Source organism: Trichoderma harzianum (genome assembly GCF_003025095.1).
Source record: "Trichoderma harzianum CBS 226.95 unplaced genomic scaffold M431scaffold_2, whole genome shotgun sequence".
In the NCBI taxonomy this organism is placed as follows: Eukaryota; Fungi; Ascomycota; class Sordariomycetes; order Hypocreales; family Hypocreaceae; genus Trichoderma; species Trichoderma harzianum.
This window is the reverse complement of record NW_020209250.1, coordinates 1,753,250-1,778,346: the sequence shown is the minus strand read 5'-3', so window position 1 is coordinate 1,778,346 and position 25,097 is coordinate 1,753,250. Positions and strand designations below refer to the sequence as shown.

Sequence of the window (25,097 nt, the reverse complement as noted above, 5' to 3'; positions counted from 1 at the left end):
CCCCACGACACCTGGATCCACTGATAACCCGTTTGACCGGACGAATCGACGAGAACTTTGTCGAAGCATTTTTGTTGATGCCGTGACCCATAGACTCTGTATCGCCGCCGCTTTTCATGTGAAGTTGACGTGTCCAATGCGTGCTCGCAGCCAGCCGAAGTGCATGCAGAACCATGAATGCCAGGTCGGCATGTCACTAGCAGCGGCTGGTTCTTTGGAGATAGCGGCGGGCCAGGCTCGGAGTTGGAAAAACAAGTAGCGCTGTTGCCCAGCAACTACAGCTGATCCTGTCTTTGCCACTCTACTAACAAGTGACGTATACTAGCAGACGCCGCAACCGTTAGCGTGGCAATTGTAGGCTTCGAGTTTCAACAGCGTTGTAGGTTGATTCCTTAGCCAACCTGACCAACTGACTCTAACTGCCTCCAACCTGCCCCCCGGGTTTCGAGGCCTCGGAATGGTGTCGTCAGGTGTTCTAGACCGTTGGCGACGACTCCCTGATTGCCGCCCCGGTAGTTGGATGAATGATTGATTCGTGCAAGGACGCTCCCACGTCCCATCCATGGCTGGCTGGTTGGTATCACCGTGCCAAGCGCATGTAGGCACTCATCACAGAGCGAGAGCGAATGACAGACCAAGTCTTACGAGATGGAATCCTGGGTGGCGGTGTGATGGCATATTCTTGGTTCACGTGCTGGATTTAACCAGCCACGCCGTGACAGCGACAGCACGAGTCGACCTGTCTAAAAAGGACTGGCTGGACTAAGTCCTTGTGCCAGACTCGGGGCTCAACAAAACGGCCGACTAGAACGTCGCCGTATTCGTATTGGTGATATTGCTTCGAGATCCCATCAACACATGCGCACAACAACCGAATCAACTCAGCTTCGTGTTAGCATATCTACCTTTTCAGCAACGCGCCTCATAATAGTAACGGTATTGCGTAAATTGGAATTTATCGTTACAGCTAATATCATAGCGATTGACCATGTTAACCCCATTGCCAATGCCAAAAGCAGGTTGCGCCCCCGAAGCCTCAAGCCCCCTCCCGAAAGATCAAACAAAAAAAGTACATGATGCATGATGGTGAATGTTTTTCAACGTCTCGCTCGCTCGCTCCGTATGTCGTGTCTTCCCGCATTAATAAAGCAATAATCAAGAAAGGAGGTTTATGCCGGCTTCCCACCCAAAGAAAGAATCACAATGACCAACTCCCATACCCAAGCCAAAACGTTAAATAGCGTCTGGAAAACCCAGAGCCAATAAGCCAAAAACCTCATTGCCAGCATCAATGCTTCAAAGGGAGCCATTGTGGCAATGAGTCACATCTTCTTAATGCGCCTGTTAGCGACCCTGACTTTGCCATCGACCCGATCGACGTCCTCGTCGAGCGAGTCCAAAAGCTCCGTCTGTCGCTCTACTTCCTCATTGATTTGAATGCCCATCTCTTTCTGCCTCCGTATAATGGCGGCGAGCTGGTCGATTGCCTGGTCTTGGGATTGCATCTCCTGCTTCTGTAGCAGCAGCACGCCCTGGTTGTCGAGCTCCCTCGTCCGGTCTGTTTCGGGCAATGGGGCGCCCAGTACTCGACTCGATGTCGCAGGCTTGGCTGCCGCCAAGAGATTCGATCTATTGGAAGAGGACGCTTGCACTTGGCCCAGACTACCACCTCGACTGGGGGTCACCGACGAGCCAGGCATGGTGCTGGCAAGCTTATCCAGTCCGTCTCGCTCCATCTTGGCGGCCGAGACGAGGTCGCGTCTTCTCCGTATCTCGCCTTCGCCCAGTCTTCCCGATTCTTGCATCTTGCGGAGGCCGTCCGAAAGGTTGTTAACCAGCCCGGAGGCCTTGACCAGCACTCTCTTGGCTGCCGCTGCCGCCTCCGCCGCCGCCGTGAAATTGCCGCTGTCGGCCGCTCCGTCTCGTTTCGAAAGGCATTGTCTCGCTTCATGCAAACACTGCTTCACTTCCCTGTGAACATCCAGCCAGGCTCCCGGGTCCGCCACTCCTGAAGCTGTGCCAACCATACCTGCCGCCGACACTGTAGAGTTGCTCGTGCTAGAACTCGGCAGATTCAAGAACGTTCTCCAGGCCGAGGTGTCTCGCCATCTTCGGTCCGGCGATTCCGCAATCACTCGCAGGTACTTTTCGAGGCCAAGCTGCCGCTCTCGCGTGAGCTCGGGCGAGTTGATGGTCGACCTGAGCCAATGCTTGCCGGGCAGGGGCAACGGCGGTGGAGCGCCAACTTGGCTGACCAAGGCGCTGTGGAGGGCGTCGAATTCGGAATATCGCTTCTGGACGATGAAGGAACGCAGCGGTAGGCGAAGACTGATGTTGTATAGCGTGTAGGGCTTCGATGAGCCTTCGTCAGAGACGCTCGTCGACGGTATCGCAATCTCGGGCGGTGGCGCCATGGCTTCTGTCGTTTCAAGGATCCGGCGACTTTTCCTGGTCTGCCTCGATGCTAGGCCGGGGTGGTTCAGGTGATGGTGCTTTCTTTAGAGAATGAAGAGACAAGTGTGTTTCTCTCTCCTTGTTATAGCCAGCGTGTCGAGAATCTCTGGGCTCCCGATGTCGTGGCAGCCTGTGACTAGAGTTTCGTGTACGGAGTAGGTAAGGTATGATGACGATGCAAGTGTCGAGACAAGGAGTGACGGCTCTGTGCTCGTACAAGTACTTCACTCATACGCGCACAAAGTGTGTGCTAACTGCACGGAACATGTATGGATCTTTGGGGGACTTTCAGTGGAACCGGCCCAGCTTTTAGTGCTTGCCAGCTGACGGCAGCCCCCGTAATACCGCTCAATCTGTCTTTGCTCAGGGCGAGCACTAACCGGTGGATACGCGACCCCTGCCTAGCAGCCGTGGGAAGTTTAATTGACGGCCTGCCTGGTGTCTTTCCTACGCTGTCCGAGTACGAGTGTTAGTTGGAGATGCAAACGAGTACGTCTGTGCAATATCGGACATCAGATGAGAGAGACAAAAAGGTCATGAATACGGTGCACCTCGAAATCAACAGATGCGTGAAATTCAATAGCCCTAGGGCTAGGGATCATTTGGGACAAGTGCCCCCCAGATGGCGATGGCAATGCTGGAATGCTACTGGATACCGGGTAAGGACCACGTGCAGCTTCATGGCCAGGCACAGAGTCGGCATGCCACGAATCTTGCTGTACCTTGCCGATGCAATGTGTCGCGTGCTTGTTGGCGGACCACATGCAATCCAAAAAGAGGCTGGAGTGCCGAACGTGAGCGGAAAGGGACGAGAATCCCTTTGCGAGTGCAACTGTGGATACGGCGTCGCATCTGGTGGCCGTGGTGCACTTGACCGCCTCTATAATTGGACATCCTCAGCGCTTCGTGGTCGAAGGATGCGAGGGATGTTCCTCGCTGACTGTGTTTTGATCAGGGCAAATAGGTATAACACCAACCAACACAAAGACGTATTAATAGTAGTATTGTCCAAACAGTTGTACTAGTTTGCTCTATAGGATTCACACCCTAAGTCCTCTAACAAAAAAAAAAAAGAAAGGTGTAAATTGCGGCACCCATGAATGCTTCCATCACGCATGAATGGCCATATGCTTTGAATCAACAACCCAAACCCTTCCAAATGCTCCTCCCCATCCCCTTCTAAGCGATCAAATATCACGGTCCAATAGCTTCGTTTTAAAAAGTCTCCTGGTCATCCAAACCCTCGGCCTCGGCTGGGATCTCGAAGCCCTCCTCCGTAGAGTACAGGATGTTCTGAATGTGCTTGACCAGGCCATCCTCTTGCTTCTCCAGTTCAGGGTCCTCCTCCACAGCTTGCTGGATCAGCAATTCAATATCACGAAGCTTGCTAAAGTAGAAGTCTCGTTCGCGCTCCAGGCCGCCCACGCTCTCCTTCAAAGTCGCTATCTCCGCCTGCAGAGCTGCGGTGCCCGGGCCTGGTGCTGCCTTGGCGAGACGAGGGCCGGTGCTTGGGGTGGTGCCGCCAACTCGTCGGGCAGCGGCGCTAGAGACAGCAGCCCTGGGCGCCGCCGCTCCGGAACTAGCTGCGGGCATACCGCCACCCTTTCTTCGTGCAACAGCGTCGTAATCGTGGTCGGGGAAGTTGAGGTCCCAGAACTTCTTCGTCCATTGCAGGAACTCCAGGTTGTCCTGCATCTTACATTTCACCAACGATTCGACGGGGATGGGCTTATCGACCTGGTGCTTGAGGAACGTGTCTATGTGGGCCGTTAGGACCTGGTCTGCGCGAAAAGGGGGCAACCAATCCAGGGGGGAGTTGGGCAAAGACACATACTCTGCAAAACTTTGAAGTTTTGGATGTAGGCGTAATCGCCGCTGACGTTGAACTTGACCTTGGACATAGGCACGTCCATGTATATGCTGTCAAAGACCTGGCAGAGCGCGGCGCTGGAGAAGCTCGTGTCAGCCGTTTGTTTATATCGTAGCGGGGTTGTTCATCAGGCGGGGTGCCAAAAGAACACACTCACCCAGTTCCGCACTGCTCGACCTTGGTCATGTTAAGCTGAAGGAGGCTGTTCAGCCAATTGAGGAGCTCTTGTCTGTTGTCTGCGGTTAGCCAATAGACCCCCCTCTTGGCTCCTGAGAGCCTCGGCGCGCGGAGAGAGGGCGACATACCTGGATTCACCCATTTTGTCAGGTTATGTGATGCAAATAGAAAGTTAGGGCAACCGCTGGAATAGCTATCGCGACGAGAATGCGAGTTTCAAAGGAGGGAATATAAAAAGGGCAGAGTGCAGATGCTGGGTATCGCCTAGAAAAGGGACTGCAGCAGCCGGTGTCGTGGCGCAGGGCAGCGAAATGAGGATGACAGGAGAAATTTATCCAGCTATTCGTTCGCGTGTTTGGATTGTCAAGGTCGTCCAGAGGCCTGTATTTTGACAGGGTCGTCCAATCAACGGTGGCGGGGTCGCTCGGAGAAACAGCTAGGGAGATAGCCGCTAATCTACCGCTTTTAATAAGTGAGAGCTGCTTCACCGCCAAAATTTTCAAAAAACGGCAGAAAAAACGGCTTGGCGCAGAAAAGTCGTTACTTTGAATTTTTGCTTGGGGCCCCGCCAGCATTGACAAGCTTCTGTAGCAATTGCGTTGCGAGAAATCCTCAAGATGGCGCCGTCACAGAAGAGACCAATTGAGGACGATTTTATCCATACCCTCTCGGATAACGACGACCAAATTGCCGAGGAAGAGGAGGTCGCCGTTCAGCCTCCCAAGAAGAAAGCAAAGACGAACAAGAAGTCGGCTAAGAAGAGCAAAGATGAGGAGCCTCAACCGGAGGAGAGCGAGGGAGTCTGGGGACAGAAGGACGAGAACGATGGCGCCATGGACTCTGATTTCGAATTCATGGTCGACGACGCTGGCGATCTCGGCGAGGATGAGTTTGAAGGATGGGGATTCGAAGGCGCAAAGAAGGGAATGGCCGTCGAGAAGGCCGGCGTCGACCTGGACGAGATTATCCGAAGACGAAGAGAAAAGAAGAACCAGAAAGGTGGCAAGGAAGAGGATGTTTCCCCTGATGGTGGAGCGGACATTGACATGGACGACGACGAGGACGGAGTTCTGGCAGATGATGCATTCGGCATGAACGTGGCCTCGGATGCCGAAGAGTCGGGAGAAGATGCCGACGCTAACGGTGACAAAGAAGATGATGGCGATGAAGACGAGGACGAAGACGACGACGCAGCTTCTGACAATGACTCGGTAGCCACACCCGTCAATCACCCTGACGACATGTCCGACGACGATGAAGAAGATGCTGAAGAAAAAGCTAAACGAGATGCCTTCTTCGCTCCTGAAGAAAAGCCAAAGCCCGGACAAAAGGTCGATGTTTCATCGTTCCAGACCATGTCTCTGTCCAGACCGATTCTGCGCGGTATTACCACTGTTGGCTTCTCAAAGCCAACTCCCATTCAGGCCAAGACCATCCCTATCGCCCTCATGGGCAAAGATGTTGTCGGTGGTGCAGTTACAGGTTCCGGTAAAACAGCAGCGTTTGTGCTTCCTATCTTGGAGCGACTCCTTTATCGACCCAAGAAGATACCCACCACACGTGTTGTTATCCTTACTCCAACCCGTGAGTTGGCAATCCAGTGTCATGCCGTAGCTACAAAGCTGGCAGCGCATACCGACATCAAGTTTACTCTGGCTGTTGGAGGTCTCAGTCTCAAGGCCCAAGAGGTAGAGCTTCGATTGAGACCGGACGTGATTATCGCCACACCTGGTCGATTCATTGACCACATGAGGAACTCGGCTAGTTTTTCTGTCGATACCGTTGAGATCCTGGTGCTTGATGAAGCAGACCGAATGCTCGAGGATGGATTTGCCGACGAACTCAACGAGATTCTCACTACGCTGCCAAAATCACGTCAAACGATGCTCTTCTCCGCTACCATGACTTCCACCGTCGACCGTCTCATCAAGGTCGGACTGAACAAGCCCGTGAGGGTCATGGTGGATTCCCAGAAGAAGACTGCAGGCACGCTGATCCAAGAATTTGTGAGACTTCGTCCAGGACGTGAAGAAAAGCGGATGGGCTATCTGGTACACATCTGCAAGAACCTATACACAGAAAGGGTCATCATCTTCTTCCGCCAAAAGAAGGATGCCCACAGAGCCCGAATCATCTTTGGCCTCCTGGGCTTTTCCTGCGCGGAGCTACACGGTAGTATGAACCAGACACAAGTAAGTAGTGCCATCTAATCTAATCCAGCAACTCGCTAACGTCTATCCCCAATAGCGTATTGCTAGTGTTGAGTCATTCCGAGACGGCAAAGTTTCCTATCTATTGGCAACAGATTTGGCCTCTCGTGGTCTCGATATCAAGGGCGTTGATACGGTCATCAATTACGAGGCTCCCCAGTCAGTAGAGATTTACGTGCACAGAGTTGGTCGAACGGCCCGTGCTGGACGCCATGGTATATCAGTGACCATTGCTGCCGAACCCGACCGCAAAGTCGTCAAGGCTGCCGTCAAGGCTGGCAAGTCTCAGGGATCCAAGATTATCAGCCGCGTCATCGAAGCCAAGGATGCCGACAAATGGCAGGCCGAGATTGATGAGATGGATGATGAGATTGCCGAGATTGAGAAGGAGGAGAAGGAGGAGAGACAGCTTGCTCAAGTTGAGATGCAGATCAAGAAGGGTGAGAACATTATCGCGCATGAGGCCGAGATCAAGTCCAGGCCGAAGCGAACATGGTTCGAGACACAGCAAGACAAAAACAACGCCAAGCAAGCCGGAAGAGATGAGTTGAACGGACCACGAGCCGCAAAGAAGAAGGGCGGCAACGTCAAACTGAGCAATAAAGACAAGAAGCGTCTGGATGCAAAGGCAGACCGAACGGATAGCATGGGCTGGAAGAAGGGCAAAGGGGACGCCGCAAAAGCTGCCCAAGCCGCCAAGGCCAAGGGGGTAAAGAAGGCTCCTGTCAAGGGTAAGGCAAAGGTCCAGGTGAAGAAGCCTCGGGGGAAGAGGTGAGCAGGTGGTTGGATCCAGTTGATCTCAAGTGTTGTAAATATTCTCGTCGCTTTGCAAGTCTTGTTCAATAGAAATCGTTACTTTGTGCACGTTGATTGTACTCGGTACTTATACTCTGCATATGCACCCCGGAATTCTGCCTTTGGCGCGTGCCGTGATGATGACATAATGCAACTAGCTCCATCATTTCTCGACCGCAGGCTTGACGCTGTCATGAACCAAAGCGTGATCACGAGGCCAGCACGAAACTCATTGGCAATTTGCAGCAAATGGCGTGAACCGCTAACTGAAGCTTTGCGCATGTCAGGCGCCCGCCGCATGTGGTGAATCCAGGTAGCGACGGACAGCTGTCAGAAGACTGGCTCGCCTGAGAGGCTTGACGACGCCTGGAGCTTCCTCCCTGCGCTTTTGCCGGCAGCGCATTGATTTTGCTGGCTTCTGGCTCTGCCGTACGGAAAATTATATATATAAAAGGCGGCTCGGATTGGGCAGACCTTGCCTTGTCTGATTAGTCACTACAAACCCCGGATCAAGCTGGCTCCTTTCAGGAAACTCTTCGGCCTTGTTCGACCTCGTACGCTGCATCGCCACAGCCAAAGCTTTATTCGATATCTATTACCACACGCTGTCCGAGATCGCTACCGAGAGCGACTGTTTAATTTCCGCCTCAACACCCTTCCGAAGCTCAAGCATCGTATACAGAGCCGTATATACCGGTACATACTTGGTCGACAGAGCAAACGACGAGCCGTTAATCAATTCGTTCGGCACAGCCAACGGCTGCTGCAGGGGCATTCGGGACGGCGGCCGATCAAACATGTGACAGGGCGACCGACTACATCACCGCTTAGACAACTCAAGATGCCACCGCCGGGGGAGATGGGCTATGGCCCTCGGATCAATGACACGCAAACAGGAGATGGTGCCGAGAGGGGAGAGAGGGGATATCGACGGAAAAGATTCGCTGCTCTAGCCGGAGCTGTGGCTGGTAATATATATCGTACCGGTCAGATCGCCGTCACCGAGATCAGGGAGACTTATGCGCAATCTAAGGCTCGGGGCCTGGATGGCGAGTTTGACTCACCCGGCAGCATGCATATTCCGGGTGCGTTCCCAGATGTGGCCGTGACAGCACAAGGGAGCGGCGAGCAATTGATCATGTTCCCAAGCTATGCGAAACAACATACCAAGAAGGAATGGGCCCGACCCTCGGCGTACGAGTCGGAGGCTGGCAACCTGGAGGACGAGGACTATTGGCGATCAGAATGGGAGAGGCATCAGGACGAGAGAGCAATTGTAGATGTCGATGTTCGTGGCTGGATATACGCGCCCCATACCGGCCCAATCACGCGGCGAAATCGCATCTTGATCGGACTTGCGCGCCAACTTAGTGGCATACCCGTCCCAAGAGCAGATCCGGTCCAAGCTGCTGCGCCTCTTAACCCGAACGATGAACTAAGAGAGCAGGAGAAGATTGCGCAAGAAGCTGCCATGATCGAGCGCAGGGGGCGGGAAGAGAAGCGCATAGCAAACGCTGGCGCCTACAGCGAGCAGCCCCGTGAAGATACCAGTTTTGGAGGGCCTGCATACCCTTTGCCTAAGCCGTTGCCAACTCGAGCAGATAGCCGAACGCCCAACTCGCTCTCAGGGAGTCCCAAACTTCCTCCGACTAGACAGAATTCGGCGTTGGCCAACGAGCTCACAGAGGCTGAGCTGACCACTGCAAACGACAACTTGATGGCCAGGATAGCACCTTTCATGACGAATCCTTTGGTTGCCCTTCCCATCACAATATTCTTTTATAATGAATCGAAATCCCAATCACGAAACGTCCTCACAGATGACGCCGGTCATTTTGCTATTCGAGCACCTCTGGATTTTGTTCCTACACATGTTAGGGTGCTAGTAAAGGAAGGCCTATCGACCACGCAAGAGGTTAATTACATTGAGCCATACGGGGTCAGCCTCATCAGTGACATCGACGACACCGTTAAAATGTCGAATATCTCGGCAGGGGCCAGGGAAATTTTCAGAAACACTTTTGTGCGTGAGTTGGCTGATCTCTCGATTGAAGGAGTCAAAGAGTGGTACAGCCAGATGCAAGGACTGGGTGTGAGCGTGCATTACTGCTCCAACAGCCCGTGGCAGCTGTTCCCCATGCTGGCCACCTTCTTTAAAGTATCTGGGCTTCCGGTTGGGTCTCTACACCTAAAGCAGTATTCTGGCATGTTGCAGGGCATCTTTGAGCCTGTGGCAGAGCGAAAGAAGAATACCCTCGTGCGCCTCTTGCGAGACTTCCCGCAGCGCAAGTTCCTCTTGGTTGGCGACAGTGGAGAGGCCGATCTGGAAGTATACACTGAGCTGGCACTGGCGTATCCTGAGCGAATCCTCGCAGTCTTTATTCGAGACGTAACAACTCCGGAAACCACGGGATACTTTGAGCCATCTTTCGAAATGACTCGACGCACAATGTCTGGCTTGACGTTGAACAACAGCGGGCCTGCGAACAATCGGCCGGCAACACGGCAAAGCTCAGCTGCGGGCTCACTTAGTGATTCAAAGCCTCCCCCCGGACCAGTAATGGGTACCCTGATAGACTTTTCCGATGAGCCTGAAGAAGCAAAACTAGATGAAGCCGCGGCCTTGGAGCAAGTCAGAAAATCAAGGCCGGGTCCGTCAGTCAGCGCAACCGATTTGCTTGCTCGGAAACCGCCGCCGCCGCCTCGCCCAGCCAAGCCTGCGGCTCTAGCCAGCGCCCCCGCAATACCAACCGCCAGGAAACCGTCAGTAGGACTTGGAATATCGGGGGCCGGTACAAGTAATAGCCCTGAACCACCGCCGCCGCCCCCAAGGAAGCCCATCGGCCAAGGCGGCAGCAACCAACCGGCCCACCCGCTGGCACAGATACAGAACTCGTCCCAGCAGACAATAGAGTCCACCAAGGCCGACAAACCGCCTCCCCCTCCGCCGCGTCGAAGCACCAAGAACCTTAGCCCGCGAATGGTCTCGTACCTTCGTGGCCCGTCGTCCAACGCAGACGTCGACTTTGATCCGCTCCCGCCGTCACTCGCACCTGTGCCCGCGGCTACTGGCTTATCATTCTACCGCCCTAGCAGCCGATCGGGAAACACCTCGCCTTCGGGATCGCCTACTATGGGCGCGGTGAACAAGAAGCTCGAGCTCTGGAGACGGCGGTTGGTGAGGGCTCATGACCAGCTTGATCATTTAGGCGTGGCGCTATATACATGGCGCAGGGGACAAGATGTTGAAGCTGAGGCTATAGGGATTATAAAGCGGTATTTGTCCGAGTTGGACAAGGAGAAGAGGATGAGGAGGACATAGACTAATAGAAATTGGGGCGGGTTGGAGGTTGGTTCTCTGTTTCCTTTTTTAATCCTTTGTGTGTGGTCTGGATACGCATGGGTTCTGAGACGATAGACTCTTTGTACTACATGTTCCTTTAATTTCTTTTGTGCGGCACTATAACTGTTCGGAATAGAACTTGAATGTCGAGAGATTAGGGGAAGGGTTTGTATATACCAAACAGACAGATAATATAACAATCAGTACTCTACTAGCCACAATCACATCTCACAAACAGAACCAAATAATATAATAAATGTGCAGTGCAACCTCCATTTCAGACAGTATCACCTCCTAATACTAGTTTTATACGAGAATCCCTACATCCAAGCTCAAATACAGGACAGGACAGGACGGGAATGAATACCACAAGAATAATAAAATGCACCAAATGAAAATTCCCAAACAACTCCTCCAAGTGTATCCTCTTTCCCAATGCTCTTAACGCTCTTTGAGTTCTAAGAAACCAACCTTGTTCTTCTTCAAAGAAAAAAGGCTTGTTCCATCTATAACCCCGACGAAAAGCTGTAAATTCGACTACCGCGGATTATTGTTGTTAAATGCCCCCGTGAGGTTCATGTGCATCATGGTCCCAGTCGTCCAATCCGTTTCATCATTGTCGTCTCCCCAAAAATCGAGACCTTCGCGTCCATCGACACCCGGCAGCCGGATCTGAGGTGGCCCTTGACTAAACCTGTTTCTCCTGGGTGGCGGTGTGTCTGGCACAGGGGAGGATGACGCTGGCTCGGCAACAGATGGAGCATCAGTTCCTCTGGAATCCAATAGTCTTTTCTCCTGCTGTTCATAGAGTTGTGCCGGCTCAAAGTGTTGCTGCCGTGGCTGCGGTGGTGGCGGAGGCGGAGGCTGCGACGGCTGTGCTGGATGTCCCTGTTCAAAGTGATCATAGCCATATCCTTGGTTGTTTGACGCCGGCGGATTCTGGTTGTAGTTGTGCATTGTAGTTTCTTGGCTACGTTCCATGCCGGGGTAATAGGCTGTCGGCGTTTGCGGCTCCTCCTGTGCGGAAGTGGCGTACCCAACAGGTTCCGCATGCGCCATATGATCCATCTGCTGTGTAAACTCCTCCTGTTCCAGAATCTGTGGTGCCTGTCCGACATTTCTCATGTTGGGCGGGACGGCAGCGCCCAAGCTACGGAGACTACCCGTAGATGTTCTGTTGCCTTCTGGTCCCTCACCTGGCTCAAGTACGCTGGCATCGAGATCTCGGATAGCAAACTGGGCCACGGTGCGCATCTTTCGCGTAACCCAGCCGGCAAGGATTTTTCCGCGTTGTTTCTCTCCCAGACGAGATCTTGGGAAGTCGCCCTTGTTTACAAAGGCCACAATATCGGCAACGATTTGATGTTCGCTCAATATGGCGTTGACGATGACAGGCACCATGGAGGCAAGATAGGACTTGCGGTTCACCTCGACCAAGACTACAACCAACCCACCGGCTTGGAACACCGCACTGTACATTAATTCATTAGCCATGATTGTTTTCCTGTTAGATATTAAGGAGACACTTACCAGCCGTTTGATACAATGTTGCGATGGCAGCGTTCTACCGAGAGCTCAATGTCCATGGGGAAATGGCTGAGACCGTTGATCTCAAAAGTCTCACCGATGCTGCCAAGCACAAACAAGACTTGCATTTCCACCAGAGCGCCATTGGGTCCAATGGGCCGGTTGACGTTGTGCAAGAAGCCCAAATCACCAGTTCGCACATATCGCACATTGGGATCGCCGTCTACCGTCCGGCCGTCAAAGCGCTCCACGTCAAACGCATCTTTCGAACCGTAGAACGCCTTTACACATGCCTCTGAGTCAACCCAGATCTCTCCGTACTCTCCATCATAGCAATGCGCGCGGCTCTCGGGGTTGACAATGGCAATCTGAGTGGACACTGGCACCATGCCGGAATCTTGCAGCAGGAGAGCTTGAGGGTCTGTGTCGTGGTCAACCGGAACGATTAGACCGCGTCGAAGAGCCTTGGTGTCAAGCCAGAGTTCAATGGGCTCGATGCACATGTACGACCTCGAGGCAATCATCGGGTTAAGAACATGAGAGTAGACGGTGTTGATGGCCGTTCGATCCAGCCCGGCTCCCGCGAAATGCATCCGGACCTTCTGGAATACATCTACTCGCGGCCGGCCTTCCGCAGAGATCATCATGTTCTTGAGCTCGTGCATTGTAAAGCCCTTGGCTTGCATCGACGACATGGCATGATCAAGCATCTGTGGCGTTGCGTACGTGTCTTTAATCTTATATCTTGACAGCGTAACAAACAAGGATACGGGACTTTGAGCGAATTCAACAGGAGACAGCAAGTACGTAGGAGTGCCGACGTATATGCCCATCAAGCAAGTATGGACGAAACCAAGTCCCGTTGTGCTTCGTACGCACCCAAGAACAGGCCTCGAGCTCGTCATCTGGCAAGTCTCCTTCTGCACTTTGCACATGCCCAAGATTGTGTCGTGTCCAAGCTGGACAGCAATTCTGCGTTGATCCGGTGTCCAGTATGTCCAGATAAGAACGGGATAACCGGGTCGAATCCAAGCAGGATCTATTGTTAATCCAAGCTCTCGAAGACCATTGTTTTGTTTAGGGGGCTTCGAAGTGTTGTAGGTATTTGGCATGGATATTTTCAAGATTTGGGCCGACTGTTTGATGTGGCTCGAGACAACCTTGAGCTTGAGCAGATGGTCCACATCCACGTTGACCAGAACCGCCTTGACCTTGTAGTCGGCGATCAGGTGCAGGAAAGCAGGGACATCTTCATTCAGCCGGTTCTGGTCGAGTGGCGCCATTGGGATGATGACTGCGCCGAGGTTGATTCCTGCATGAACGGCATACACGAATTCCTCCGAGTGCGTATACATGAGGACCAGATGGTCGCCTGGCCGTACCTTGACTTTGTTCTTCAGATACATGGCCACAGCAGCTACCTTGGAGTCGAACTTCTTCCAGGTAATTCCCTTGCCCTCTCTGCCCCTGCCATCAATGGTGCAGTAAGAAAGCTCTTCTGGCTGGCGAGCGACTCGCCATTGGATGAGATCAGTGATGCACGAAAAGTTGTTAAGTGGTGTAGACGTTCTGTCGTCAATGACAACTTCCCTGCGATCAATTCCAGAGTACTGCTTATCAGCGGGAGCCAGGATATTGGTCCTCGACTCGGAGGCGATCGGAGACCAGATACCACCAATGGGATCAACACCAATAGGGAGGTTGAGAACTGCATGCTCAACGCCAAATTTGACATGCACGCAGGGAAGGTTTCCTAGGTCAAACTCGCGCCGACACAGCATGTTACCAATTTCTCGTCTCCCATTCTTGATGACTCGCGGAAGCGCGTTCGGGGCTGTGATCATTACGCAATAAACCCGAAGGTGATGTTCCTGCATAAGAATCTCCATGCACTTTTCTGCCAATGAATCCAACAAGACAGTATCAGGCTGCACAGGTGGGCCACCTGAAGTGAGAGGTGCTGTTGACGCTGCTTCTGACTCGAGAACAACGACAGGTAAGTGCTCGTCATTCACAAACACATCAAATGCGGAGCAGTCATGAATCTTGGGGACATTCTTGACGATGCTCACCACAATGTGCTGAACAAAGTAATACCTATATTCAGCGATACCCGCGTGGCCGTGCTCGACCCATTCAACTTTTTGCCGGATTCGATCCTCGTACAGACCCAGAACATAGATCTTGCCTTCGATCACTGTACCAAGAAGGCCAGTCCGCAGGAACTCTGGCTCTACGGCAGTTGGTGTTGGCTCTCCAGGCTCAAACTTGTAGGGGCGTGCGTGGAAAATAAGCTCCGTGTTCTTGGGTTGCGCCCAAAAGCCTCCAGAGAGAGATGGCGAATCAACCCATATCTCACCAACCGACCGCGGAATTGCCAAAAGGCCGGTCTCGGGGTCCACGACGGCAAGCGTAGCATCTGGAATAGGGTATCCAAAGGCGCCAACTCGGACCATGGTGGATTCCAATGATGTCTTCTTTCGAGCTTCGTTGCCGTGAGCGAGGACAACAACTTCATTGGTCTTTAAAGCCTCCCGATCCAGGATGACCTCTCCTAACTCGATCTTTTCATCCAGTTCCTTGGTGGTTGTTCCTCCACCGCCTAATAGACTGCCGAATCCGTTTGATGGGGCTGGCTTCTCTTCCTCTTCTTTTTCACCATCAGATTCCTTGCCGGAGTCGTCTAGCTTTAGTTGAACTCCCAGCCGCTCTTCGCCGCCGAGCCAATCTCGAACACTGATGATCATTCCACCATGTTCCGGAAGACAAAGCATTGGGGCCACAACTTCACGCGCTCGCGGATTTCTTAGGGGTCGCAGCCATCTATCTGCCAAGACTTCGTGAAACTCGCTATCAATAGTAAGGGTGTCAATCAAGCACAGTTTCACTGCCTGGAAATTCGGCTCCATCCCCTTCTTGAAGTTTCGTGTCGTCATGGGATCTTGCTGGTAGTTGTAGGCGGCCCGTTTGAGCCCTGGGTAGTCCGCAATCATGACGGTTGCTCTGTACTTTGTAATTAGATGCGCATATAGGCCAGGAGACTCAACGGCTTTGTTGTCAAACCAGACGGTTGTGTGGCCGCCGTAAACAGTCAGCAAAATACTAAGTATCATACCAACCCCCTGTCGAGGATCAAGATAAGAGAGCAATATCTCGCTACTTGCTCCACCACCGATGAGCTTTCCGTTTTTGTCTCGTAGGGAAGAGTTGAAAGTATCGCCGGGGCCATTGCCAGGAACAGTAGAGATAATAGCGCTTAGACAGGCCATCTGATGCATAATTGTTCGGTGGCTGAGAACGACGCCCCTCAAGTCACCGGTTGGGGCACGAGAGAACTCAATATAGGCCAAGTCCGGAACAGTTAACGGAGGCACGTCCTCTTTCTTCTTTGGATGGTAACCGCCAAACTCATTAGTTTTCCACCACTCGACTCCTTTAGGCCATGTGAGTTTCTGCGTAGTAATGTCTCTCTGGAAAGTCTTGAGGTTGTTTTCCGTCGTGAGGGCCAGATGGGCTTGCGTAGATGTGAGGATATAGTTTAACCGCTGGTAGTCCTGCAAGTCATTGATTGGAACTGCCACTACTCCAGCAATAAAACAGCCCAATAAAGCGATAGCGAAATCGATGATTTCAGTATCACGATATATGAGAGCTACTCGGTCGCCACGGTACAGCGGGCTTTTATCTCGGATGACCTGTGCCACCTTTTCGGCTCTTGACGCAAGCTTATCCCAGGTGATGGACGCCATCTCCTTGCCCTTGCTATCAAGGACCCAATATGCCGGTCTTTTAGCAGTAGTGCGAGCGCGATGACGGAGCACTGCAGCCATATTGTCGAACGATGACATGGGCGTATTGTTATCGTGAGGGTCCTGAATGGCAAATGGGACTTCTCGTGGCTCAAGCGGAGCCTGGTATTCCAGTATTTCGGGCGGGGGCATATCGTTGGCAGTGAGCATCGGAGGCGCCATAGCGGCGGTTGGAGAGAAAGCGTCACCAGAGTATCTCGGCCCTCCGCCATAGTCACCCATCTGATTCTGTTCATAGTGCTGCTGCCCAGCGAAATCTGAAAAGTATGCCTGGTTATCAAGCAGCGTTCTAGTTCTGCCGTCGTCCGGCTGGTGGTATGATTCGGCGTATGCACCGTGTTGGTCGGGGTTAAAGGCATAGTCTCCAGAAACCATAGTTCCACTCCGCGTGGGAGGATCATTGCCGCCCCCTGGCAAGAAAAGCGAGTCCCGCTGTGGTATAACGGCATTATCGGTCATCGGTCTTCCGGGGCGTAAGAGTTCGGCTGGCGAGGGATTTGAGGGCCCATACGAAGAGCCTGGTGGCGGAGCGGCATAGCTTGAGTCGGGGCGCTGCGTATAATCGCCATAGTTGCTATTCTGGTCGTGATAGCCGCCTCCAGCGCCGTATCCACCTCCATAGCCACCGCTCACAGACGTCGAGGTCATGACAGAGGCTCGTCGGCCATCGCTCGAGGGATGCGTCGAGGTCTCGGGAGAGTGTATGCTCAAGCCGGAGCGAGACTGCGGAGGTACCGGGGCCGGGGCTACTTGATGGTGAGCAAACTGCGAAAGCAGCATTGTCCGCCGCTTCTGATATCTGGAACGTTCTTTGTCAGTTCACGATCCGCCGCCTCCGCTGGTGTCGTCGCCAGCCTCTCTGGAAGCTGTTGCTCACCCCTTCTCAGTAATATCGCCCTCCTGCGCATCATATCGTCAGCCCAATGTTTGGAATTGATGGTGGGAGGGCTGTAGAGGCTTCTGGCGGACAACCTACCTCCAACTCGCGGTCCAGCTCCTCGAGCCTCGCCCGCAGCTCAGGATTGTATTCCGCCATGATGCAAAACAGCGCGCTGCTGGTCAGACACTTGCGCAGCACTTATGCTTGACTGAAGACGAGGGACTGGCGCTTCGCCATGCCCAGACTCACCAATAGCGCGAGTCTCGTGATGTTGAGGTTGCTAGTTTGACGGCTTGCTGCTAACGGCGAGCTTGTGCAGCCATGGTTCAGGAAAACGAGGGGCTGCTCCAGGTCTTTTAGCGGTTAACCAACCGCTATGAAGTAGCGCTCCCTAGCACAGAATTGCCAGGGCAGAGGCTTTGCTAGGCCGAGCTAGGCAAATGTCGAACGCGCGAACACGAGGTCTTATGTAATGCCGGATGAAGATCAAAAATACGAAAGAGATACCGGCTGTTTTGCGCCGTTTGCGGTGTTCCTACAAGTAGATGTTCTCTTTGCGGAGAAATACTCTTCCCGGTAACCCCGAGATCTCCCTATATATCCTATTTGCCTATCTCTGAATTCGGCTGCCTGTAAATGCCCAAACTGTGACATTCCGTGCTGCGCTGTAATGCGGTGAATAGCACCGACAAGTTATACGAGGGAAACAGCTGCAGAGGCTCACATGATGCTCTCGTATTAATGGACAGGGAATTAATAATAGCTAGTGCCATGGATTTATCTCGTTGACGCCTATCTACCAACCCTAGCCGTGCGAAGACCGCATACAAACCCAGAATGGCATTTACAGACAGGAGCCGCTGTCTTACTATCGCGATACTATCGTACATGAGCGAAATACCACATTCAGTCCATGGTCAGAGTAGACGGAGATGCTGGGTTCCATTTTTGCATTTCCAGGAGGATAAGAATAGCACCGCTTTCATATTTCATACTTGCACATTGACAGCACGCTGCCAGCATGAACCTCTGGGTAACTCATTGAAATCTTATACACAAAAATAACCACCAATATCAGTTCAAAGAACATGCAAGTCAAAGGGACTGTCTTCATGATCGCCTTTGGTATTTTTTTCTCCGAAAAGATCCGCCACAAAAATAGAACTCTCCCCCACTCTCTTTCTTCTTCTCTTCTCTTCTTTTCTTCCCCTTCCACTCAGTTGTGGGTTCTCATTCAACATGACAAGCGTTCACCATAGCTGCTGTTCAAGGCGCAAACGCAGAACAAAACTCTGGCATTGTAGTGACAGCTTTCAGTCAATGTTTCATTACAATGAAGGCTTTCATGTTTAGTTTCAGGTCTTGAAACTGTTCGGTCATTCGGCTATTATTATCTCCTGTTCAGTGAATCCGGGGTAAAGGTCCTTTATATGTCAACGTTTTCTTTACCTCTTTGCTCTTTGTCCAGATTTCTTCAGCGGGACCCTTGTTTCATCTGTTCTGCCCTTCTAGAAGAGTTCTGCAACAAATAAACGGTTTATTAAGAACAATGAATTGACTTGTTCACTTGTTCTCATGTTTCAAACCATGATGTTTCAAAGCTCGGTGGTGATCTCGTGCCATGAACTTAAATATGATCTACTTCTCCCCGTATAATATGCTTGATACGAACCCATTCTACATTCAATCTCGACTAACACCAACATCTGACAATTTTTCCTCATCTGAACACGACCTTGAAACTCTTTACCATATTCTTTTCTTCTACGTAACATCAGAAAAAGCATACCGAACATGTCCGACTCAAACGGCTCTCAGCACGCCAAGGCTGAGTTCCTAGACACATGGCACCCTAACATCACAGACACGATCAACTTAGACAACCAAGATTCTACAGGTATACCCTTGCCAATCTTTTTCTCGGAGCAAGTATACGCCGAAGCACAGTCAGGAATGAGTCCAGAAACGTTGGATTTCTTGAATGCTACAGATCCTTTTAACCCCGATGTGCCAATGATAGAGGAACGCAGCCTCGATATTGATCTCACACTTGACTGGATGGCGCCGTAAGTGCAATACACATATCGTATCGTTATTCATTCAATTGCTAATATTTGTTAAAGGGATCCATTCAGCAGTCAATCCTTAAATATCGGGATCACAGAGAATAACGTCCCTCTCGCGCAGAATAACAACCAGCAATTGGTACCATTCGGTCAGCAACCTCCAGTATACAATTTCCCAGGTTCTCCCTTCGACCAATATCCAGAACAAAGCCTTCAAGATAACCAATTATCCTCATATCCTTCCCCCAACTTTGCCACTCGCACCATCTCTCCGCCATATGGCCGCCAAGTTCTTCAACAGTCTAGGCAACTTCTTCATTCGGCCGCCGAAAGCCCTTACAGCAACAACGCTTTTGGCTTCCATCCAAGCCCGCGGGTTACATCTAATTATAACCCTGACGAAAACACTGCTAGCACAAAAGGAAAAAGTCCACCATCCCTTTGTAGCCGAAAGATTAGCCTCAACAGAGCCGCAAAGAAAAGAGGTGATCCAAGCTGCGATCCATCTCTTTGTTATGCGTCAGATTCCACCAAAATCACCCCATGGGGCAGTTTGTCTTGGAACGGACAGCACTTGTTCAGCTACACCTCAAAGGGACAGTGGTTGCGTGACCGTTGCTTCACCAAACAGCAATTCCGAGAGTACGCCGATAACTGCGGGAAAGACATCGTCTTTTGGGTCCAGCAAGCTCCCACGCAGTGCAATCATCGACTGGAGCCCGAGGACAGGATCTGTCGCTGGGCGAATTGCCCCGTCGCCAATAGAACAATCACGGCGGGATGGCTTCGTGTCGCCTTTGACGAGTTCCCTCACCTGACTTCCAGTGGAGTCCGAGATCCGTTGAAGTGCGCTGGCTCGGTCCATCTATGGTGCTTTGAACAGATTTTCAACCCTTTGGAGTTTCATATATCTGGCCGTCTGCGCCCCGAAGACAGACAGTTTCCTTTCGAGGATAAGAGCGTGGTGACGTTGGAAAAGCTGACCGATGCGGGCATCATAAGGGAGGCTTACCAGCCCTGGTTTGAGCAGAGAATGTTCAGCCCCTATCAGCAGCCTCGAGATTATCGCGACTCTCTGTCTTATCGGCTGACCAAGTATCACATAGAGAATCAGACGGCAGCCCGGCAAAAGGCACGATCGAAACGAAACGTTACCAAGTCTGAGGGCGAGCGCAGGACTATTGATGTCCACATGGGCGATCTGAAAATGTTTGTTGAAGCCACAAATAGAGTCAGGAGGACGAAGAAGATCAAAAAACTTGAAAGGACTAAGACCGAAGACGCCGATGGTTTGAGCAATTCTTCTTTACAACAATGGGCAGTTACCAGCACACGCCCAACGACGAACACAGCACAAAGGGGCATTGTGGACTGGCTACCAGAGCTGAATCGAGGAGAGTCGCTCTCGCGCGAATCATATCAACCAAGAGGGAGCTCTTTAGCTGATAGAAATGTGCAAGAGGCTTCAGGTCACAGCTTGGGACGGGTCTCCGCACGGCAGACGCAGTCATACCTAGCACACTTTCCTTCCCCTGATAGCCAGAACCAGGATTCTGATACATATCAGTTCAATCCTCAGCTCGACCCAAGAATGAACAGCAGGCAACCGCCGAGCTATTTTGATCCCTTGAGCACAGCTCCTTATTCAAGGCAATCAGCTACTCGACCCTCGATAACCACGGCGGGCATATTCCCCAACTACTCCCAAGATATTCACATGGACGTTTCTAATCAAAGCTACTCTCAGAATGCTACGAGACAAAGGTTGTCCAACAGGGCAACCCGCTCAGGCCTTAGGCCGATCATAACGCAGCCTCTACAACAACACGCATATTCTTTGAACCGCTCAATAAAGCGTGACGTCTTTACTCAGACAATGGGAGAAACACTGCAGTTGCCTGGACGCGGCAGCAGTACGGGCCTCTTTGACTCACACCAAGGGTTTATCCTGACTCGCGAGGAGCCGGATTTTGATCTTCTCATTGACCCTAGGATATCCGAGGATAAGCTGGAGATTAGCCAATACCAGAAAGAAGCTCGTAGCGAGGCGAATAACGCATTTACTGCTCATAAACCAACGGGTTCAGATGCATCTCGGCTTCCAGGAACCATGGACTGTCCCGTGAGCCCGCAGGCTACAGCTACATCACCACATTGGGATAGCCTCATAGATTTTGGCGGTGCTGATGGTGCTAGTCTTTCTCCTCTGTCCAAATACCTTACAGCCACCAATGGGATTGATGGTGAGAGAGCCACAGCTCTTACTGGCGTCAGTGTACAACATGTAAGCAGTCCCGAAGTGGCCCGCTTTAAGCGGAAGCATCTCAGCCTCAGCGAGACCACGCAAAGCAGGCAAGGCGGCAAAAGACGGCGCACGGAGACCTCATCATTGTAGAGGCACGCCTTTTTGGATCAATACTTGCAGTTCCCCGAGCGGTTTTGGCGAGGGGGCCCTTGCAGCCCCGATAAGGCCCATGAGAGAGAGCTGCATCGGCACTCCCGAGGTGGAGAGCAGTTTGGGCTGGCGTTGACTTGCAGACGCGGGCCTAGCTTGTGGCCAGCTGGCAGGCTAATGGGATGCCCTCCCGCCGAAAAGAGCATATGAGTGCTATTAGCTTCTCCGGGACAAAGAACGTGAGGCCGTTAGCGGTTCTGAAGGTAGCCGGATAAGATGAGGCGAGTATCGATTTTGGCTTGGCGTGAGCCGCAAGAAACCCGGAGCATTCGCAAGTGTTCTCGGCACAGTCTTGTGAGCTGACAACAGAGTCTGCGGGACGATTGTTCCACACAATATTAGGCAGGCGGACGCAGTGTTGTACGTTGTTGTCTGCTCGCCTGACGCTGTATACTGAGGGAGGGGAACCAAAAGGCGTCTCCGATTCGTTCGTCACCCACACGTCTAGACAAGTTAGCAAAGATGTTCTCGTCACAACTTGAAACTTGATAGCCGTATATACTTATACGTAAAGCTCGCCCCGCCTTGCTTTCGAACTATTGGTATATGGGGAGATTCTCGGATTGTCAAAGTCCGATTGGCTTGCCCTTCTCGATGGTGATTACAGCAGGACGCGAACTGAGGGCCTGATGTTGCTTACCATGGGAGCGAGACGCAGTAACGGCAGGGGCCCTTGTCGTCTTATTGCATTGCTTTCTGCCTGTTGCTTGTGTCTATTACTAGTAGCAGCAGAGATTGTCGGCACAGGCCTGTCAATTCACTGGGAAAGCCGCTTGACATTTCTGCTTTGTGGAGGAGGGGTTTGGAAATATACATGTACGTGCAATTGTACAGTAGGGCGCATGGGTGTTAAAGGTGGTGTGGGATCAGCACGTGTCTTGGGATGGAAATAAGCAGCGCTTGCGCTTGCAACTTGTTATGCATGGATTAGATGAGTGGTTAGATGGGGGGGTTTTTTTTTGTATGTAATCGATAGACATTTCCTTATTCATTTTGTTTTCTGGATTATTTATCTCCATAGTAATAGACTGGCATTTTGACAACGGCAAGGGGAGATACTTTAAGAACCAAGTAGGTGAATGCATGTACTTCCTCTGTATCTCGCCATGATACTCAACAATGGCTGTAAGTCGCTTAGAACATTTGACCGAGTGAGAGATTTGTCAATTCCACGGACTACAAAGAAAGAAACCACCGCACGTGCAAGCCATTGGCTCGGGGTTATTCTGGGGTCCCGTCAATGCGTCCTTGTTTGCACATGCAAGCTCCATCAGGCTGAAGCCAACTGCAGGGGGGCCTGTCAACAGATAATACCAGTAATAGCAAGAAGCATCCCATATCAGCTTGCTGCTCGACGGATACAGTGATGGGGAATTGATGCTTGGCCCATGGACCCAACAAAGTCCCTGGGACTCGGCGGACGAACGCCGATGGCCAAAAGAGCAGTGCTGTTTTTAGCTATCTCAAACACATGCATCAGCAAGACATGTTGCAGCTCAGCCTCCCCACAAGAGCCGGGGTGCGAGTGGGTTAATGCACGTACGGCGTAGCTTGAGTCGTTTTACTGGCCGGAGCGGCAAGTTGGAGATCCAACGAGGCCAGATCCATCCGTGCTGATCAAACAACTGATCCCGCAAGACGTCAGTCGACTAAGTTAGTTGCTGTTGGCGCTACTGTACTGCTGATACAGACGTGCTCTCGTATCTACATGCACCTACTATACCTTGACAGCTTACATGTCAGGTCGGCACCTGGCCGTATCTAATTGCTACGGTATGGACGGGCTCCGCGTACGGCGCTTCTTTGCGGCGGGACATGGAGGTCAGAATCAGCAGAGGCGTTTCTAGCCGGATATCGCTACTAATGCACTACGTATAGAGTTCATACCGTGTGCATTTCCGTTAACTGAGGGGGGCCTCGTGCCGTGCTGTAACTGTCAAGTCCCGGATTTTCAGAAGCTAAAAAGCCGCCACGCTTGTCCAACAGGCTTGATCGTTGAAGATCCCGGAGGTCCAAAGGAGGCAGTGTGCTTACCTGATCAGGCCATCGATGCCTCAGCGAAGCCTCTTTGTACGAAGTATTAATCTTACACGTAAAGTTGGATGTTACCTTGCCCGGTAATGAGAGGCCAGGTGCTTCCGTATCGCACAGAGTGCAATGGGGCACCCGTGGTACTTCGGATAGCTGCATTTAGAAGGACGACGAGGAAAATCAATGCCATCCAAGGATCTGCACTTGCACCCAAGTAAAGTCGATGTTATAAGTGAGGTGCAATATATCGAGCGCGCAACTAGCAAGCAAAGCCGCAGTAGCGCCCAAACTTACGGCCCCGAGGCTGGGGGTCCAGCCCGCTGGAATGGCGTCTTTTTTTGCAACATGAGCAAGGGTTACATTCTCAGTTCCAATTGCTAATTTGGGGCAAATGGTGAAGCTGCCTTGATGCGCGTATCACCGAGAATGCCTCACCTTTACCTGTGTGTATCGTCCCTGGGTGTCGTACGGTAAAGTAAAGTGCCTGCCAGGTACTACCGACGCATGCAGCAACTTTGAAGTATTTGGTACCATCAAACTCCCGATAAATCCTGGGGCATTTCAGGTCCTCTGTACGGAGTACAGCTGCCTCCACGTCCTCCACGTCCTCCCAGGCGTCACACATTTTCCTTGTTCTCGCACGCCCCTCCCCTCCACCCCTTGCAACAGCATCGCGGCGACGCCGAAACTAGAGGCGCTACGAGGTGACAATAACGACGCTAACACCATCGAACGGACTGGACGGACAGCCTGTGCTGCGTTGCGCTGCTGCGATGCGATGCCGCTGGCGCAAGCAATCGGAGCCCGTGGGTGGGTTCAAAAGGCGAGCCGTGATCCTGCTCTCGGCCCTCGACGGCCATCTGGGCGAGAGACTGAGCAAACAGTTCAGCACAGGCACGCGACGACGACGCTCATCACGAACCAGTCACAAGCCCGCAGCTCTTCTGCTTGGTGCCGTGCCACGTACCTGTAGAATCGGCGGCTCCGTAAGTCGACGAGCGAGCAGCATAACGAGCCCGTGAAGCGATACAGTGTCTGTGTCTCTGCTGCTGTCTGCCGTGCTGCCGCGGTTGGTCCAGCCCAGCCCCAGGTTCGTGTCTTTGCAGTACTAAGGCACGAGAAAGCAGGATTCCCGGCTAGCCTGCCTGCCACATACGTACGTGCGTACATATCCAACTGCAGAGCGTCATCACGTCTGCCATTGCATTCCCTCGGCGATTTACATATTACATATTGGTATCACGGCACATATCTGCGAACCAAGCAACGCCAGAAAAAAGATCCTTGGCGCCGGGGAGCATCGACTATTTGGGAGCCTGAGATAATTTCCCAATCTTTCCCATAATATTTTAGACTCTTCCCTCCCCCCTCAAGCAGACGAGAGCCTCGGTGCTTCTCCCACACGCCCCTCGGAAAACAACCACCACTGCCTCGCTCCGTCTCCTCACCCACTCTCACATCTCACCTTGATCTTATTTCT

The 25,097-nt window shown here is 52.2% G+C and overlaps 6 protein-coding genes across 6 annotated transcripts; 2 read left to right on the top strand and 4 right to left on the bottom strand.

The window, feature by feature from the left end:
• Positions 1 to 1,322: 1,322 nt before the first annotated feature.
• M431DRAFT_1737 (hypothetical protein) lies at positions 1,323 to 2,414 on the bottom strand (the record flags this gene model as incomplete). Its single annotated transcript, XM_024913054.1, has 1 exon — positions 1,323 to 2,414. The coding sequence occupies one exon, from the start codon at positions 2,412 to 2,414 to the stop codon at positions 1,323 to 1,325; it is 1,092 nt and encodes a 363-aa protein (XP_024778757.1).
• Positions 2,415 to 3,415: 1,001 nt separating this feature from the next.
• On the bottom strand, positions 3,416 to 4,909 carry M431DRAFT_504035 (hypothetical protein). The gene is made up of 4 exons (XM_024918398.1): positions 4,630 to 4,909; positions 4,482 to 4,553; positions 4,289 to 4,401; positions 3,416 to 4,211 (listed from the first exon to the last, which is right to left on the bottom strand). The coding sequence occupies exons 1-4, from the start codon at positions 4,641 to 4,643 to the stop codon at positions 3,670 to 3,672; spliced, it is 741 nt and encodes a 246-aa protein (XP_024778756.1). The 5' UTR covers positions 4,644 to 4,909; the 3' UTR covers positions 3,416 to 3,669.
• M431DRAFT_106861 (hypothetical protein) lies at positions 4,710 to 10,828 on the top strand (the record flags this gene model as incomplete). The annotated part of the gene is made up of 5 exons (XM_024911626.1): positions 4,710 to 6,552; positions 6,749 to 7,442; positions 8,121 to 8,236; positions 8,787 to 8,794; positions 8,878 to 10,828. The coding sequence occupies exons 1-5, from the start codon at positions 5,119 to 5,121 to the stop codon at positions 10,826 to 10,828; spliced, it is 4,203 nt and encodes a 1,400-aa protein (XP_024778755.1). The 5' UTR covers positions 4,710 to 5,118.
• A 558-nt stretch (positions 10,829 to 11,386) lies between these two features.
• On the bottom strand, positions 11,387 to 16,560 carry M431DRAFT_74430 (hypothetical protein; the record flags this gene model as incomplete). The annotated part of the gene is made up of 2 exons (XM_024922223.1): positions 11,387 to 12,320; positions 12,380 to 16,560. 2 exons carry the CDS (start codon positions 16,558 to 16,560, stop codon positions 11,387 to 11,389), a joined length of 5,115 nt encoding a protein of 1,704 aa, XP_024778754.1.
• A 135-nt stretch (positions 16,561 to 16,695) lies between these two features.
• On the bottom strand, positions 16,696 to 17,221 carry M431DRAFT_48584 (hypothetical protein; the record flags this gene model as incomplete). Its single annotated transcript, XM_024916325.1, has 3 exons — positions 16,696 to 16,984; positions 17,063 to 17,085; positions 17,162 to 17,221. Coding segments are annotated over 3 exons (372 nt in total), but the record flags the coding sequence as incomplete, so codon positions are not given.
• A 1,638-nt stretch (positions 17,222 to 18,859) lies between these two features.
• On the top strand, positions 18,860 to 21,708 carry M431DRAFT_516224 (hypothetical protein; the record flags this gene model as incomplete). The annotated part of the gene is made up of 2 exons (XM_024920302.1): positions 18,860 to 19,131; positions 19,189 to 21,708. The coding sequence occupies 2 exons, from the start codon at positions 18,860 to 18,862 to the stop codon at positions 21,524 to 21,526; spliced, it is 2,610 nt and encodes an 869-aa protein (XP_024778752.1). The 3' UTR covers positions 21,527 to 21,708.
• Between the last annotated feature and the right edge of the window lie 3,389 nt (positions 21,709 to 25,097).